At 36.8% G+C, this 19,977-nt stretch overlaps 1 protein-coding gene across 7 annotated transcripts in view; it reads right to left on the reverse strand.

Moving 5' to 3' along the window:
* Positions 1–19,977, reverse strand: part of Lrp1b (LDL receptor related protein 1B) — a 1,919,409-nt gene that overhangs the window by 586,493 nt on the left and 1,312,939 nt on the right. For all 7 annotated transcript variants that reach the window (XM_036183000.1, XM_036183003.1, XM_036182999.1 and 4 more), the window contains one exon: positions 18,778–18,927. In XM_036183000.1, coding sequence (XP_036038893.1) covers positions 18,778–18,927 — 150 coding nt within the window. The remainder of the gene's footprint in view (positions 1–18,777; positions 18,928–19,977) is intronic.

Raw genomic sequence — 19,977 nt, forward strand, 5'->3', positions numbered from 1 at the left:
CTTATAATCTGAGAAGCTGATTGTTCCAGTCAGCTTTTTGCCCCAGGTTGTTCCTTGATCCAGAGTCTCCACACTGTATATGCTGCCTTCCCATTAGGCATTGAGCAGCCATTTTAAGGATAAGATTGGCTATCAGGCTTAAGTCCAAGGATCCTTGTTTCACTTAATAATGACCTCAAAGCACAGACTAGTGGGACCAGTGAATAAAATATGCCAAGAAGTCATCAATTGCTTCTGAGAAATAACAAGTGCTCCACTTAATGAGTGGATATAAATAATTACATGCTGTGATTGATGAGATATATGCGGCACAAATCTACTCTAGAACTTCTGAAGAAAATAAATGCATTAGTGTGGGCTTGCTATCACACTCAGACTACAAAAGTATCAGCCAGAGTGCCTAATAAACCACCCACTCCACTTCATTTCATCTTGCAGCCTATGTAGCATTTCAAATCATCAAAAGAAGGGTGGGAGAGAACAGTAAAGTATCCAGAGAGAGACAGACCTTATGTACATCAATGCATAGAATTTACACTATTTTACTGTTAACTATTGCTATTAACCTTATAACAAGAAAATGAAACCTTATTCTAAATATGTATGCATAGGAAAAAAAATAACAGGACTTGTTATATTACCAATGGTTTCAAGTATGGAGTTTTGGAAGGTTTCTCTGAGTGCAAAAGTGGATGAGTCTTACCCAAAAGTCTGTTTTGAAGCTAAGATTCTGACTTTTTCCATTCTAAATATTTTACCATTTCCTTTTAAATTAAAGTGGAGACACAAAATAATTTATAATAATGGTTACCCTATTTCGAAAATACACATTTCACATGTGGTATTTTTAATAGTCTAAACATTGAACAATATAAATCTTCATTATGAAAATGATTCTTGATAGTTACCATTCAGGAACTCACATGGGGGAAATCATAACTTAAAGCTTCAGAAATTGCAAAGCTGAAATGATTGATTATTTATGATAATGGCAATATTCTCTGATCACTAATTATCATCTGGTTACAAAAATACCATGATGCATCTGCTGCTTGTATTTATCCAGTTTAGTAGACAATTAGCATTAAGAAGAGCAACATGTCAGAACAGAGCTTTTTAAGGTGACTAAAATTGCTAGAAAAATATCACATATAGTCCTTTAGAGATTTCTCATAGACTTTTAATGTAAATTTTGATGGGCTATTACTTTTTATTAATGCTAGTTGAGTACTTAGAGAAGACAACTGTGTACTGTACTTAGTGCTGGGCAAATTGCCTGGTTATGTGTCATATATTACTGTTACTTTAATGAATAGTGTTATGGCAATTAGAAGACTGATGGCACAGAAAATGTAGGTAGATGTATTTGGAGCTCCTTGAACTAAGTGACATTGCTCCAAGTATTCTACAAAGTAACACCGACCATGATTTAAAAATAAAAATTACTGAAAATGCATAGTGTAATTATAGTACATTTAAAATAAGATGTATTCTGCTAGTTATTGATGGCCAAAGCCTTTAATCCAAGTACTCAGGAGGCAGAGACAGGCAGACCTCTGGGTTTGAGGTCAGTCTGCTCTGCAGAGCCTGTTTCATAACAGCCAGGGCTACACAGAGGAACCCAGTCTCAAAACAAACAAACAAACAAACAAACAAAAAGCTATATTCTACATACCAAATCTAAGATGCATACCCACGCAACATGAAATACAAATTTAACAACAACATCACTGGATCTTTGATGAAAAGTTGTTTTAAGTAATTAAGTTAGATATCATTGAGTTTTAACAACTTTTCTTAGGATATATTTACAAGACTTAGGTAGTTACTAATATTATAATAATTATACAAACACCTAATATAACTTCAAATGATATTTCATATATCCCAGAGACAAGCAGTAACTGGAATTATATTTCTTGCTCTTAAGACTTCATTTCAATAACTTCATAGTCATATGCCCCATATTCTATGCATATTTGCTCTTAGTGATGTGTCTCACTACATGGCTTTGAAGAGCCAATATTTTTTTTAAACACCAATTTTTTTATAAATAAATTAGTTTTTGAAATCTATATAATGTTACCTGGTGAAATACTAGTCCTTAAACACAAATATTCAAGTTCTTAATTTTAGGAGAGCTGAAATTGAAACAGGAAACTTGGAATTCTTTAAAGTCAAAATTACTCTGAGTAAGTACAATTGCATTTTTCATTTTCTGGGCATATGGTTTATTATTTACATAAGTTTTGTTAGTTGTTTACACAAAGACTTGAAATATTTTTACAAATTTCTCCTTATCCTTACTGAAAGGCAAACTCATTGGTAACAACTCTGAGTATAATAGATGGGAAACGTGGGGAACATGGAACCGAAGCACTATCATTAAGAATCAAGCTACAGTCCCAGGAGGCAACTGTGGGTCCTTCCCTTCAGCTTGGCTTTAACAAGCTTGTTGCCTAAATTCTCTCTTTCAGCAGATCTCTGAAACCAAGTGAAAAGGTTGGTGTTTTTAAGGTTCTAGAGAAAGAAAGCAAGGTCTGTGGTGGTAGCATTTACAAACAAATCAAATATTATTTTATCTTCAAAGCAATACCTTTGAAAACAAGGTTAGGGGCTTCTGGCAAGAAGGCTCAGCAGCTGAGGCCCCTTCTGCACAGCCTGGTGAGCTCACAAGATCCTCAAGAGCCTCTGGATCCACATAGTGGAAGGACTCTGGCTTGTACAATGTAAACACTGCCCCCCACCCCAAGTCTCTTTTTTGTTGTTGAGGATAGTGAGGATCCCAGACTTCAGACATCACTAAAAATATGTTATACACCCAGGACTAACCTATAGGCCTAGGCCAAAATTTGAATTTATTACAATTAATTAAATTATATTGTTAATGGTATAAATTAATGGATTTGACTGTAATATCTCCATATTTATGTACAACATTCAGAGATCATGCCTGCCCACTTACCCTTGATCTACATCCCCTTCACTTGTTGCTCTCTGGGGATCATCCTTCTGTGGAGATGCCATCTACTTCATTCAGCCTGCACAGTGAGAAATGCAGCAAACACAGGAAGTAGCCTATGTTCTCTTCCAAATTTGCATTTTTCTCTCCCCTTTATTTTTTCTTCTTTAGGTAGAATGTTTACTTCCTCGTTCCTTGAAATTTTTATTTAACACATCTCAGGAAGAGCTGCATGCTTTAAAATTGTATTTTAAATTATATAATTTTTGGTTTGTTTGCCCTAAGTTAATTCAACTTTTTTCTTTTTGTTCCCTTTGAAATGTCTCCAATTGGGTCTTTCTCACAAACCTCCCACCTGGGGATGCCAGCTCCTCAGAAACGGGCAAGAGTTGACTATTTGGTATCCTGCTGTGTTCTTATCAAAAACCTACCTGGAATCATAACTTTATAGGCAATAATGACGCAAAAATGCAATTTCAAAGAATAGCAGTATAAGGACAACCTTTTTGTAAGATTTATTTATTTATTATGTATACAGTGTTCTGCCTGCATGCATGCCTACATGCCAGAAGAGGGCACCAGATCTTTATTGTTGGTTGTGATCCACCATGTGGGCACTGGGAATAGGACTCAGGTTTTCTGGAAGAACAGCCAGGGCTCTTAACCATCTCTCCAGCCAGAAAAGGAAAATTTTTAAGTACAAAAGTAAGAGTGGGGGAAATCCTGATTATTTCATTAGTTTAAAATTTAAAAAGATATTTTGGGTCTCAGTACCATGGTGAATGTGTGGATAGATGCCTGAGACAGTTCTGTGCTTACTCCCGTGGGCTTCAGGGATGCACCTCTCATGGCTAGGCTTGGTAGCAGGGAGATTAACCTATTGAGTCATCTTGCAAGCCTCATTTTTTCAAACCACTGAAACAGAAAATAACTGCACTATCTTCTCTTTATTTTGGTCGCTCATTCTCTCTGAGAATACTTCATCCTATCAGTGTTTATTAAGTACAGAGTTCACTTTCTCTCTTTTATAAGTTGTGGGGTTTTTTGTTTCCTTTTTTTTTTTTTGGCTCTAATCTTCAATGGGCCCACAGTCACAGAAACTGTAAGAACTATCTATGTAGATGTGCAAGGCCTCCAGTGAAAAAATGGAGTCTTTTGAATAGTGCAGATTTCTCAGTCTCGGAATGACTGAGATTTTTATCCCAGTATTTATCCCAGGGATCTGTTCTACACCTGCAGGGTGCTTGCCAGTAGCCTAGTCCTTATCTATGGCATGGCAGCAGTGATTTCATTATTCAAATATCTGAGGATGTTTTAAATGTCCCCATGAACAAAGTCACCCAGCATTGATAATTTCTGGTATGGAAGGAAGCTTCCCAATGGAGAAAGTAAAAAAAAAAAAAAAAAAAAAAAAAAAAAAATTAGAAACCCATCTTTGACTACAGGTTTTCACAAGTAATACTATAGTCATATTATCTCCAAAGTATGGTTATCATGTCACTTGACACTACAGTGTAAATTTGGATGGAGTTAGATCCTCTCGAATAAGTTACTGAGCTAAATATTTCAGCACAATGGTTAAAATCACATGATTAAATCATACAAGTATGTGATTAAAATGAGCCTTTCTGCAGGGCTTTTAAAACCTAGTAATCTTCAATTAAAGCTATATTTTAGAAATACATCAATAGATAAATAAATCTTTAATGCGGCTAAGCTGTGTTCAGTTTTCAACTGACCTATTCATGTTTGAAGTTGTGACCCCATATGATCACATTTGAGTATGGGACCTTTGGGAGGTGAGGGGTGTGAGGGAAGGTCATCAGAAAGATACTCATGCCAAGATTAGAAGAATAACTGGGCATCTTGCTCACCTAAGCAGAGAGAGTCCTCATCAGGAATCAGCTTGTAGCAACAGGGATTTGTTTTCAATGTTGGAGACCAAACTCCGCGTGTTGTATTTGGTAGGCACATGCTGTACCACTTCAGTCCCAGCCCTTACACCTGCTTCTTGGACTTGAAGTGTCCAGTTGCCAGAATTCTGAGATAATACATTTCTATCATTAAAATCATTCTATCTATGGTATCTCACTGTGGCTCCAGAACTGATGGTGACCTCACTTTCAGCAACTTTATAAACTAGCTTTGTGGGTGTTCTATTGTATATTTGGTTATTCCTTTATAATGGATATATTTAAGGGGTTTTATTGTTTTTTTTAAGAATTTTGTTATCACAAGTAGCACTGAAAAGTAAATTCTTCATATACTTCTCAATGAACATGTGACTTGATATAAGTGCACCAACTGAACAAATTCCTCAAGGAATGCATGTTTTAATGTGTCACTACTATGATTAAGACAGCTAAAGGCACTATCAGTTAACCATGTAACCTTGAGCAATTAATTTAGGCTGACTAGCCTCAGCTGGGATCGCTAAAGGAAGCAATGCTAATGGCCCTTCTCCCAGGGGATTTTTGTGAGAACTGTGTGCAGTAAATTTGTAAATTAGGTATTAGAATGTTTTATTTATATAGACCATCAATTACATTTAAAAAATGTGCATGAGTATTTTGCCTGTATGTACACCGTGTGCTCAGACTTGGAAGAGCTCAGAAGGCACTGGATCCCCTAGAACTGAATGTATAGAAGGTTTGGAGCCACCACATGGGTGCTATGAACCTAACCTGAGTCGTCTGTGACAGTAACAAGTAATCTGAAATGTTTAGCCATCTCTGTTACTGCTAGACCACTCACTCTTACTATTACACCAGATAATACTGTTGGATCTAGCTGTGAGACTACCTTGAACAATTTAAAGCACTTCATTTATGGAAGGTTTTATTTTTGAACATTTTGGCTTCTGTGTGGTTAGAGGATTCTTTACTAGTTATTGCTCCATTAAGCTGTTTAGTTCATTTGAGAACAGACACTATACAATATATTCCTTATTGCATATATAAAATGTATATGATATATATATATATATATATATATATATATATATATATATACAGATATCATATCAGAGATGATTATATCTATTTTTTGCTTCAGATTTTAATGCTCATTTCAATAAATATTAACATTTATGGTTGTAGGCACTCTAAACATTTATCTGCTTTTAAAACATAATTATGATCACAGTGGCAGATTTTTTTAATCTAGATTGCCATTATTTTACTTACTCTAACACATTACTATTTATTGAAATTTTAAATTCGTGTTTAATATGTCATATGTTTTTGAAATATGGTCTTAGACTTTAGAATAAAAAAATTGTTTGCACATGTTATTGAAACAGATGAAGAGTATCCTGTTACACTGGTACATTGTTCACTGGCAGAATACTTGCAAATGAAGCATGCACAAGGCTGTGAGTTCAATTCTCAACAATGAGAAATAAAAGGCATCCACTATATTAAGAGAACTTACAAGTAAGTTAGGTGGAGGGGAAAATATCAAATCACTCTAAGATTAATATTGGGAAACGTCCTGTAAGATGGATGCTATTTCACCCACTGCACAGCTGAGAAACTTAGAACCACAGCAGTGGTGCAGGCATATCAGAAGCAAGATTATGAGACTCCAACAAGAAATAGAATCCCTATAGGAAACAACAGTGCATTGGAGCAGCGAATCTCAGTGCTTGAGTTTCAGAGAACTGAGTGTCAACTCCTATTCTTGACCCTGCACCTCTCTCTGTATAAGATGAGAGTAGCACTGCTGTGGCTGACAAGATTCAGTGAATGAAAACAAGACAAAGTGAGTATGTCAGAAATTTGTGTCCTGGAGATGGCTCCTTAGAGTGCCAAAACATATTCTAAGTATCTAAGTTTAGTGGTAATTACAGTCATTCAGAAAATAGTCTGAATGTTTAACAAACTGTGGAGGGAAGCCAAACAAACACATAAGTATGAACCAAATTTCCAGAAACAGACACACTTGTGAAGATTCTCAAAGGCTGATTGACCACTTGGATCTTTGTGATTGTGGAGAGCTGGAAGAGTGCAGAGCTGAAGCCAAATCATCTTGAGCCCTCTATAGGCCCCTATGTAGGCATTTTTTTACTCTCCTCTGTCTGGCCTAATATCCCTTCAATTCAGGGAAAACATTTAGAACATAGTAAGAGACCACTAGTTTATACCACCAAAAGGTAGGAATGTCATCAGAGAGCAACTGAAAGCTACAGGAAATTTCCCCTGTTTTCCTGTAACTGCCTACCTGCTCTTCCCAACACTGGGAGATATGTTGTTCTATAACTAAATATATGTTCCTGAAAATGCTTCAACACAGGAGCATGTGACTTAAGATAAGCAATGTTTCATGTCCCTCGGCCATAGCCATGCATATTTATTGTAAAACAAACTTTCCTTTTCTAAGAACTCCCTGTCATTTCAACATATGCTATTCATTATCCTAATGTATTTATAGTAATTATCAATTATCTATAATTATTATTATATGTGCATTATCTTACTCTCTCTGCTAGAATCTATGTGCCAATATGGTAGACCTCCCCCCTTTTCTTCATATTAAACCCAAAGCACCTAAAATAATGCTTAATACATAGTTATTCAATCAATATTTGTTAACTGTATTTACAAAGAAGATATAAAATTAAAAGGAAAATTTGAAAGAATAATTCTCAATAAAGAAAACCCTTATGAGAATTATTTCATTCCTTAAAAAGCATAGTGATCTTGACCTTTGTATGAGACAGAAGGGTGGGATATGTGGCTAGAGTAAACAAGAGGGAAGACAGAGGAGCTCCATTCAGAAAGGATTTTATTCTAGATCAATGGGAAGCTATTGGGGAGTTTTAACTAAATGAATGATAAGGTCAGATTTATGTTGTTTCCAAAGATGATTCAGCAGCTGGTAAGATGGCTCAGAGATAGAGAGAGGAATTTGCTATGAATGCCTAATGACCCAAATTCAGTTCTCAGGAACCAGGGGAAAGTAGGAGAGACCCGGGTCCACTTGGTTGGCCCCCGTCCTCCATATGAGCTCTGTGTCAGTAAAATAAATGTAATTAAAGAATCAAATTAAAGAACAAAAATGTTCTCTCACTACATTTGAGGTGAGATATGTTTTGCATCCTCACAGGTAAACAAAAGAACAGAACAAACAAAAGGTTGTTGCTAGTTATATAACTTAAATTTTCAAAGTCAAATGATACTGGATCAGAGGAAAACCTCCTGTTTCCTCTGGTTGAAAGTGGAGGGTCTGGAGCAACTGCAAACTTACTGTGAAGAAAGGGATTTGTAGGTACACATTGATGACTAAAATTAACAAGGAATATTGACATTTAGTGGGCAAGAAGACAATGCATTAACAATGAAAATGGTTTATTTCCTATATGGTCATTTGTTATGTCAGGAGATATTTATACTGATGAATAACCCTCAATACACATCTGTTGTATTCGGATGTGTGATGATTTGAATGAGAATGTTCCCCAGAGGTTCATGGATTGTAATGTTCGGTCCACATTTGGTGGACTATTTGTGAAATGTTAGCAAGTGTGACCCCACGGGAGGAGGTGTGACCTTGTGGGAAGAGGTATGTCACGAGGGGTGGGTTTGGGGGTTCCAAAAGCCTATGCCATTCACACTATCCCTCCTCCATCTGGTGCTTGTAGATTAGATGTGAACTCTTAGCTCCTTCACCACCACCATGCCCTCCTACCCACTGTCATACTCTCTACCATGATGTTCAAGGATAAGCCTCCAATAAACACTGTCTTCTATATGTTGTCTTTGTTATGGTATCTGAGTATGAAAATAGGAATGTAATTAAGACAGTAAGCATAAGATATTTCTAACGAAAACATTAAACTTTCAGGAATGAATTTGTATTTCCTCATATTCATCCTAACAATAACAAAAGTCATTTGCCATTTCAAACCCACAGGTCTGTATTTTCAGATATTTCATTATTTCCTTGTAAGGGTGTTTTCCTTTTTAAATTCTAGGAAGTAAACATAGGATAGCAAGTACTTATTACTTAGCTTTAACTTCTGGCCTACTAGTTCTTTATATGAATAAAAGCATACAACCATTTATCTAAATCTACTTGTAATTATACATTAATTTTTATCTGAACTCATTCTCTTCCTATTTTTCATTATATTGCAATTAGGATATCACATTCTATAGGCCACTTTTTAATAAAGAAAAATATTGACCATAGTCCACCTTGTAAATTCAACCATTCAACCTTATTTTGAATAGTCCTCAAAGGTTCAATTTCCCTCCTTCTTCTTCTTCTTTTCTTCTTCTTCTTCTTCTTCTTCTTCTTCTTCTTCTTCTTCTTCTTCTTCTTCTTCCTCCTCCTCTTTCCTCCTCCTCCTCCTCCTCCTCCTCCTCTTCCTCTTCCTCCTCCTTCTCCTTCTCTTCCTCCTCCTCTTCCTCCTCCTCCTCTTTCTTCTCCTCCTTCTTCTTCCTCTTTCTCTTCCTGTCCTCCTCCTCCTTCTCCTCCTCCTCTTCCTCCTCTTTTTTTCTTCTTTTCCAAGTTGGATTACTTATTTTGTTTTAGATTAAAAAATTCCTACAATACATTCTTTACAGTCTATTCACATGACTTCCCCTCTTCCTTGTCCTACAGGCTTGTCTACAGACTGATCTTATAGAGACATTTTCTTAACTGAGGTACCCTTCTCTTATATGATGTCACCTTGTGTCAAGTGGACATAAAACCAGCCAGCACACTAGCTGTTTGAAGCTACTGCCTTGATTTCTGCACAATGCTAAGAAGCAATCTGGAATGCTGATCTGCAGTAACCCCTTCTCTGTATGGCATTTTTCAGAGTATTTTATTACAGTAACATAAATGAAACGAAACAACCCCAGACCTTCATTTGTGTTTTTGCACAGTGATTTGCATCCTTCATTCTTGCCTTACCAGTGTCTCCTATCCCAGCTGCATTTTTAAGACAATGATCTCTCCTTGTGCTCAAAATAGTTATCCCTGGCTAAGTAGTCATCACTGGCACTCTCACTATTCCTAAGACAAGATAGCACTTTTCCAAGTTTTAAAAGATGAAATTTTAAAAACATCGAACATAACAGGAAAGGTCATTTTAGCTCCATTTCTCAGAACAAAGCCACCAACAAAAACTGCTGTAGTTTTCTAAGCACTTTACCAAACCCCCAAGGTTCTGTGGGTTTTAGTTCAGAGCCTATAGAACAATGGGTATTTTGGAATGTGAAGGGCTCAGATTACTGTCAGAAAGTAAAAGTATAAAAACTTATAACAAGAATTGGAATATATGTATCTATATGAGTTTCTTAATGATTTACTTATTTGAATTTTCTGTGTATGACTGTTTTGCCCAAAAATATGAATATGCACCATGTGTGTGCCTGTTGTCTGTGAAGGACACAAGAGGGCATAAGATGTCCTGGAACTGGAGTTACACATGGTTATAAGCCCCCAAGTGGGTGTTGGGAATCCAACCTAGATCATCTGGTAGTGGATTCTCAATAGCTGGTCCGTCTGTCCAGACCTTTTCATATAATCCTATCTCTGTGATTTTACCACATAATAAATGTAACTGATTGATCCTTTGCCATTTATATTTAGAAAGAGATAGGTATGTATCAAAGAAGCAAGATGAATTAGTGGTAAAGCCCTTGCCCTACATGCCTGGCAACCTGAGTTTGATTCCCAGAACACATGTAGGGGTTGTGAGGAGAAATCCCATTCCATAAGCTGTTCTCTGGCCACCACATTCAGCCCCTAGCAACATGCTCCCCAGCTCGCAGACACAGAAATAACAACATTTTAGAAGGAAGTCATCAGTAGCAAGAAAGAAGGCCCTTCCTAGAATTTGATCATCCTGCACACAGATCTTTGATTTCTACCCTTCAGAAATATGAGGGGAAGAAATATTCTTTTCAAAATTCTTCAGTCTGTAATTCTCCTCATATATATATGCACATATATTACTGTCACTGCATTATATATATATACTGTGTACTGTTATTGTCCTTGCCAACTTGAGTATAGAAGAACTCTGGAGGTTTAGGCCTGTTTCTGTGTGTATGTGTGTGCGAGAGAAAGCATTTCCGGGATTCACTTTATTTGCAACAGAATATTAGATAAAATGCATATTTAGCTCAAAAGCTATGGTAGTAGGGTACACAAGCCAAATTCAAGTTCATACCCAACCTATTATTATAGACTAAAAACTCCTAATCTAGCAAAACTTGACAAATTATTACCTGACACTTCATAATGGACTAAATCAGGATCCCTAGTGATTAAATAGTTTGCTGATCCTTAAATCCATATGCCAATGACTTCCTATATAAACTCATGGTCTTCTTTGGATCTGTGTATTATCTACAATTCTGTGTGATGTATCTGATCCATCTACAGTTGCTCTTCCCTGTTCAACCTGAACAGTGTAAAATGCACAGCAGCTCCCATAATGCCATTTTATGTTTACATCTTAATTTTCTGCAAATATCAATAAGCCTATTGTTGCCAATATGTTTGTTTCACTGATATATTTTTTCTTAATTTCACAAATTGATTTTTTTTTGCTTTTTTTTTTGGCATGAATACAATATAGGTATTTTATTCTCAAACTGCTTACATGAATAGGATAAAGACATAGTAAGTTAAATAAAATCAATAAGCAACCCACAAACCCTGGTAACAGTCAAACTTGAAACTCCTCCTCCTCCTCACAAAGGGACTTAACATTGAGCATCAACTGATTAGGGAGTTTAGGTCACTGTCTTCTTCAGCCATCACTAGAGAGCACCATGCCAGCTGTGTCGAAGGTAAAATCCAACATGCAGGAGTGCCTCACAACTCAAAAGCTGGTATCCAATAAATTGATACTGATCGCTGTCTGTACATTCCTTCTAAGCACAAACTATTAGAAAATCATGTACGAAGATGTTTAGCATACCACTATTTTATCAACCTCAAGTGTACATGTAATAGAAAATTGCATCTAAAACTTACAATTAAAGAAAAATAAGAATAATGGTGACCAATATTATTTATAGCTTCTACTCATGTTTTAAGGCAGTAACCTTGGATTTGCCATTTCTGGTGGTCAAGAGGAGAAAGTTGGCAAGAAATTGGTAAGAATTTGAAGTTCACTCATTAGCTAGACAGAACTTCAAAGAGGTTAACAGTTTCTTCAAATAGTCACAGTACACAAAATGTGTATCACACCTGAGTAGATGAACTCCCCAGTCAGTGGAGAACAGAGGAAGCACAGGCCTGCCTGTATTTCAGTGGTGGGATAGGGAAACTATATCTAATGCTATCTCAACCATCTGGAAAGAGTTGTTTTAAAGTTGCAGCGAATCTTTGAAGCATGAAGCTGTAAAATGACTTAAGCAGTTCTGGTCAGGTCAAGTGGCCCTTGTTATCCTTCCTGTGGTGTCTCTTCATGCTTTCCTCAGATGACACTGTCTTCAGGAAGCCTTCTGCAGGACTCACTGAATTATCATCTTGACTATGAACTCTTCATCTCCTTGCTTTGTTCTACACCCACCACCCCCACCAACTCTTAACCATCACATCATTTACTACTTGTTTATCTTCTTTATTATCTACTTCCTACATTATTGGGCGAGCTTTTTGAAGTCAGTGTTCTTCTCTCCACATACATCAGTGACTGGTATATAGAGCCGGCAATCATACAGAGCTGTTTAATGAGTGAAAGAAGCATTGAATGTCTCTCAATAATTATTGCTGCTAGAGGTAGGAGCTCTGAATCTATCACTTATATTCTCCTGTAAGAGCTTATCTCAAAAACAGACAGAAGAGGTCTATGTCAGCATATACCTCGGGTAAACTATAACGTTTAGTCTAGGTTCGACTAACAACCCATGTTGTGTATTTTATGTCATTTGAGTGTTAAATCTCACAACATAAATATCTGAATGGTATTTCCTAAAGATGAATGATCTCTGAAAATATTTTTAATTTGTGAGATCTTAAATAAATGTCTTTAGTATTCATCTTGAAAATTGAAATGTCTGACACAAAGGGTTAGAGTATTTCTTACGATAAAAATACTTAGATCTGAGAAGTGTGCTATCTTATATGGGATGCTTGTTCTCTCCCAAACAAGTCCAGATATTGGAGCTTAGATTCAGTTCTGGTTTACTATAACTGAGGGAATATTTGGCTTTTTATTCTGACTGACACTCTGATGGATTTCATTAGGCATTGGAATCTGTTCATAAAGAAATAAATGCTCTGGACAGAGTAACACACAAATTAGTTAATCAATTTCTGTGTATCAAATTTCCCAAAGATTAGCAACTTAACACAATAAATGCTTCTTATCTCTTATGATTTCTTAGGGCAGGGACATGGGAACAACTGCATGGATAGTTCTGCTTTGCCAATTCTTGTTGAGGCTGCTTTAAGGCTGTTGGATTGTAGGGTAGTCTACAGTTTCTAACCAGTCTAGAGCCCCTACTTTCAAAATGGACCACAGACATAGCTGTGGGTGACACATCTGTTTCTATCTGTGAGCTTTTCTCCACAGTGTAGGTTGGTTATTCTCATAAATGTTGGTCTGGCTTTGCCAAAGTTACTCATCCAAGAGACAGAGCAAGCAGGATGCCTCATACAGTTTATCTTAGTCTCAGAGTCATAAATCAGCACTTTGTCCCATTCCATTTATTAAAAGGGAGTAATTAAAGTCAAGTCCACACTCAAAGAGAGAGAAATTAATCCATATTCAGTGTGTATGTGTATGTGTGTGTGTGTGTGTGTGTGTGTGTGTGTGTGTGTGTGTACACGTGCATGTGTGCATACTTGCTTGTGTGTGTGCATATAGAGGCCAGATGTCAACCTCAAGTATCATTCCTCCAGAGCTGTTCACCACATGTTTTGAAACAGGGTCTCTCGCTCACCTGGGACCCACCAAACAGACCAGGTTGGCTGGACTCCCATGCTAGACATCCATTTTGCTCCCCCTCCCTAGCACTGGGATCCTAAGCATATGGCACTGTGCCCGGGGTCTTACTTGAGTGTCGGGGACTGTTATTTGGTCCTCACTTATACAAGACAAGCATTTTAGCAATGGAGCCTTCCCCCAGTTCTAACCTCTTGTTTGGGTCAATGTTGATATTTGTCACATTGGTTTGTGGACCCATCAGATACTAGCTAGCTCTGTTCTCATCTGGACAGTACCAGATAGTCAACGTTTCCAATCTGCCTCCATTTTATTTGTGTACCTTACTCTAAAGCAGAAAGTGAGATATCCAGTGGTTACAGTCTACAAGCTTTGAAAATGGGAAAAAAATAATGAAAACTGTGAGAAGACATTTTTTGTCTCAGTTTGAGGCAAATCACTCTTACATTTCAGTTAAATGCAAACTTCTTTATAGTCAGTCTGGGGAGCTAGTGTGAGTTTGTATCTAAGTGTTGCTTGGCATCAAGACAATTTCTTTGTTCTCAGGAAGGACAATTTCAGTAACACTGTGAGGAAATTTCTGTTCAAACATTCTGAGGAATATAATCCCCTGGACCACACTGAGGACACTCTTTCAGTTGTTTGTTTTCTTTCTTATGGCTACAGCATCATCCCCAGCAGGCAGCAGTCCATGCCATTGTTCTTTCTTCCTCAAAATGACAGAGTGCAAACTCTGAGGAAGCAGGGCAAGCCTGCCCAGAAGGTGAGACCAGAGCTTGCTGAGAAACTAGAAATTCCCACCCACTTCTGAATAATTATGTTCTTTGTATTTTGATACATGGGCTGCTGTAAGAAGTTAGTGTGCTACTTTTAGAGATTTAATGGATGTTGGTCAACTGATTTTAATCAAGCTATAGTGTCACGGAGGAGCAGATACACACAGCCATTCACTTTAAAAGATTTGCCAACTCCTGTTTGAAGTGGTTCTGCAATGCCACTGCAATTGAGACTCTTGATCTTCCAAACATTTTTCTCATCCTGTCAATGAACTTTTGTTCACTAACAATGTACTAAACCCCCTTTTCGTCAAAATAGAGGATGTACTTCATTCTTTGAGACTGCATCCACAATATCAAGTTCTGTAAGTTTAGCATTGGTTTCCATTCCATTCCAAACAGGATCAGTAGTGTTAGCAGGGGAAGTGGAAGCTTTTAAAATATTTAATTCATCTATTGGGTTATGATTTTTATACTATAATATATGTTATTATATGAAGTATGTAATATGAAGACACATATTGGAGGAGTAAAAAGCCAATTTTGTAAAGTGTCATGACATTTTTTAAGTCCTTCTCATTTATTAGTTTCCTAAATATTGTTTGGTAATTTGGCTTGATTTTTTTAAAGTATGCAAGCATTAAGTTTTGAACACAATGTGAAGGATTATTCTGACACTTTCAGATTTTCATATTTGCTGTTACTTGAGGTTTAATATATGCAAAAGTCATATAAAGAATACACTACTGTTGTTTGACAATGCTGAGTCAGATAAAAAAAAAAAAAAAAAAAAACCTCACAGATCCATCCTGTAGAAGCCAGGTGGGTATCACACACCTGCTAAGTTAGCATGTGGAGCACAGATGTAGGGGGATCTAGGGTCCAAAGTCATCTTCAATAATAAAGTGAGTTAGAGGCCAATCTTGGCTGAAAACTTTGTCTCACAAAACCAAGCAATCAAACAAAAAACATCCTAAAGAACAAATGAAGTTTCAATCTTAAAATAAGTCATCGGATACAGAGTGTGTGTGTGTGTGTGTGTGTGTGTGTGTGTGTGTGTGTGTGTGGTGTGTCTGCAAAAACAGAACAACATTAACCCTGAAATGTATGATGTAGTTATCTTAACAATCTGGATGTCATTCATATGTTTTTTGCATATGTATATATGTAAGTTGAGTATGTCTGTGTGTATGTTTATGTATATGTGTATGTTTATTACATGTCTGTGTATCTCTGTGTAGACAATGAGAATAGAGCCAACAATGAGCTATGTGACATAGTGTTCTTAACAACCTGGATAAGTTAAGAAATGCATTGGTTAATCCTGCACAGGTCCTGGGCAATTCCGTCCTGGCATTTCCAGAGAGGATTAGAACTTGAGGACTCTTACATAATGAACAGATTAATTCGTTAAAAAAAAACACACAATCTGAATAGATTTGCCAGAAATAGTGGACTATCCTCCTAGTTCAAGCAAGCAGATGCCAGGGGCCTGTCAGCAGCAGGTAGGTGTTAGCCTGCTGCCGGACTGTTGCTGTCCTCATGGCCATCAGGTGATTAACCCCGGCCCAATTCCAGAATCAATGTAGCTAGCCCCAATAAAGTGAACCATTGAGGCCAAAATAAAGGCTTGGTCTTTTAAGTTGTTTTTCTTAGTCATCCTGTCAAGAGAACATTAAATGTGGCTAATAGCACACATAAATGGTACAGGAAAATTCCAAAATGCCAGGAAATTAAAAAAAAAAAAAATTCAGTCATTTTTCAAAAGGAGATTTTTTAACTTATAAGTATAAATGTCTTACCTGAAGAAAAATCTATCTTTGAAAATCTCAATTTCAAGAAATAATTGAGGAGAAAAAAATGGCCAAAAAAAGTAATATATAGAACAGAAACTACACTAAAAGACAGCCACTGAAACCTGGTGGGTAATATTGCACTGGCAGCTGGCAAGGCTTGTTGGGGGCACACAGGCCCTAATACTCACAAATAACTAGAGAAACTATGAATGTTAAGCACACATGGGTCCTCTTCTCAATGGAGAAGATAAAAATACCTGTTTTCATTCCCAGAAGGCTAGAGATAGATTTTGTTAAGGATCTCATAACCTTTGTGCTATCTGTGGACACAGACCTCGCCCACTTTGTTACAAAGATATATCTCACCCGAATTCTCTAGAATGATTATCCCAGACTTTTTCTTCTCTAGATCTTTATCCATCTTTATGGGAGATGTCATTTGTACTTTGTAGCCTGCTGAGTTCTCTGCTATCTTGGTTGGAGACAACTAGATCCTAGGCCTTTTAGCTGTAGAACCCACCCTCATGGTCACATGTATTTTGTAAAGGAGTTTCTATGCAGTCACACCTTAAGCTTTATTGTGCACCTGGAATTGGACTGATCGTTGTCTGGAAACCTTTCCCAAATTGTACTGTTTTAAATATGCTAACAATGAACTGCCTGGCATGAGATTCCCTGAAGTCTGATCCAGGTTGATGATCCAGTCAATCTGAACCGGGTTTTCATTCTCATCTCTTCGAGGGTTCATTTCCCTGCCTAGATATCAGTAGGGTCACCTTCCAAATCCCAGCATGTAAAACTAGAGTGTGCTGAGATCTTCATTTGACATTTATGTAGAAATCAGGACTATAAAATGGACATTTGCTTACATTTCCCATAGTTTTGATAATGTGTGCAAATATATATATATATATATATATATATATATATATATATATATATATATATATATATACACACTACAGTATTCAATGACAGGTGAAAACCATCTCTTTTTTGTCTTCTTTACAAGAGAGTGAGGCACTGCTCTGTCTTTAATAATTTCTAATTGTAAAACTTCATCATTTTCATTCACTTCATTTTTTATATGAGAGAAGTTCTCATTATAGCACAAGCAAGTCTCAAACTCACTAGGTAGGTAGCACATGTAGTCTCAAACTTACTATATAGCCCAAGCAAGCCTGGAAGTCAGCCTTCCTTAGCCTTCTATGTGTTGAGGGAAAAACATGTACTATCATATCTGACTTTTATTCATGCAGTTTTCATGATTGGAAATAAAAGTAATAAGACAAAGTGGTTGCCTAGAAAGTAAGTTTTAAAGTATTTACCTATCATTTAATCATTTGCTCATGTGCTCATAAACAAAACAAAGCAAAAAACCAAAACAACAATGAAAGGCCATTACATTAGATTTATGAACAAATGAAAGGGCTGAAATACTCTGGGGAGTAGAATTCCTATATTTTCAAGGCCCCATTTGATAATTATACAAAACTTAAAAAATATATTCAGGTTGAATTTCTTTAAATGGTATAAGGTTTTATTATGTTCTTTTACATATCCTGATGTTGGGAACTATAAATAAGGATGTTATTTCTCATTTCTTGTAACATAATACAGCAATTGATAAGCCACATGGGGCATTCAGTCTTGCACGTTGACCACATGGGCCCATCCACAAAACAAAAACCCCTCAGCAAACAACACTTTTGTATGAGAACCACCTCATACAGCTTACAATTTACATGAAACTCTCTTTAAAAGGAAAACTTAGCTCTCAACACATAGTTTATAAAAGCAATACAGCAGAGTTGACTATTGTTTGTAGAAAACATACATCCCCTTAACTTTCTTCCATAATACTGGACAAAAGGGATGGGAATGTGGCTTGGTCATTAGAATCTGCCTATAAGATGCAACACTTCAGGGTAGAAAGAGTGATTTCAATCATTGGTCAGATGACCATGATGTGGTTTCCATGTCCAGGCTAGCAAAACAGATGAACTAAATTCAACTGCACAGGGAAACATGCAGGCCTTTTTTTTACCTGAGTGCTGCAGCAGAGCCCAGGAAAGAATCACACAGTAGTATAATCCACACAACACTGAGGATTGATAACTAAGTGAAGTTAATTTTAATACCAGTAGTGAGTGTCTGATCTGGATAATCATAAAAGTGTAGTTTCTAAAGTTAAAAAATGAGAAAAAAAAAAACCCACAGAGATGTTCAGTTTGAATGTGTCTTTGTTGCTAATGAAACAGTAACTTTGCTAGGCTTTTAATAGGTCATAATTAATCAACTCCTAATCAATAAGATTCAGCCTCACCACAGAATCACTGCACTTACCCATGATGGTTAAGGCTGTAGCTTTTTTTAATTCTTCTTTCATTGACTCTATTACTTCTAAATTACCTCCATCCAGGTTGCATCGGTTTATGGTTCTATTTCCAGAACTGATCCAATAAAGCTTATTCTCCACATAGTCTATCGATAGACCTGTAATTAAATTAAACAACTTAAACATAATAACAGTCAGTCAAATTGCAATATTTACTTACCATCTCCTGATTGTAGGGGAAAGTAGGTTGAAAGTTCACCTTTTGGTCTTGGAAAATAGGACTTGGCTAATAGGAAGCTAGATATATGGTGTCTTCACTAACTGAGGGACATTAGAGTTTCATAGGCAACTTCATGGTAGCTACTGATGAAAATAATCATGACACTGAAAGGAACATCACCTCCATTTTACAGATAAGGAAACTAATATTCAGGAATCTAAGAAACCTGTGTTCTCAGCACAGACATCTGCAATTACTGGCATGTTCCCCACAATCACAGTTCACACTGAAACAATGTTTCTGTGCATCCATGTTGGCCACTGAGCCTATTGTGCTGCAGCTTGGGGACAGATAATCAGATGTGGCAGCAAACTGTTCCTGAGATCCACTCCAGGTATGAACAAGCCACATACAGTCCATCCAAAGCAAAAGATGACCATGAGGAAACACACAAACACACAGGAGAAAGTGGGAGAGATGGCCAAGAATTCAAGTGCATTAAGAGGTGAGATGTCACCAGGCAGTCTTCGACTCCAGTGAGTCACAGATTAGAGTGGACTAAGGTGTCAGCACCTTTCCGCATCAGGAACCACCCAGCTCACCTGCATGAGGTTTTGCCTGTGGACTGTCTCAGTTTCTGGGAGAAGTTGGAAACATTTACCCAGAAAACCACAATGCAAAAAGTCACACATTATGGAGATGGAGTTTTTAGACATTTTTTTTTCTGAAGACCATAATCAGGTGATCAATTTTAACTACTAAGAAAATTAGTTAAAATAAGAAATAATAATAATAATAATAATAATAATAATAATAATAATAATATCAGATAACAGCAGGTGTGATATTTCAGGATAAAAGTCTTGCCCATACAGTTTGTTTAAGAATGTCAACATGGGGTTGGGGATTTAGCTCAGTGGTAGAGCACTTGCCTAGCAAGCACAAGGCCCTGGGTTCGATCCTCAGCTCCAAAGGGGAAAAAAAATGT

The sequence above is a fragment of the Onychomys torridus genome, chromosome 4 (genome assembly GCF_903995425.1).
Source record: "Onychomys torridus chromosome 4, mOncTor1.1, whole genome shotgun sequence".
In the NCBI taxonomy this organism is placed as follows: domain Eukaryota; kingdom Metazoa; phylum Chordata; class Mammalia; order Rodentia; family Cricetidae; genus Onychomys; species Onychomys torridus.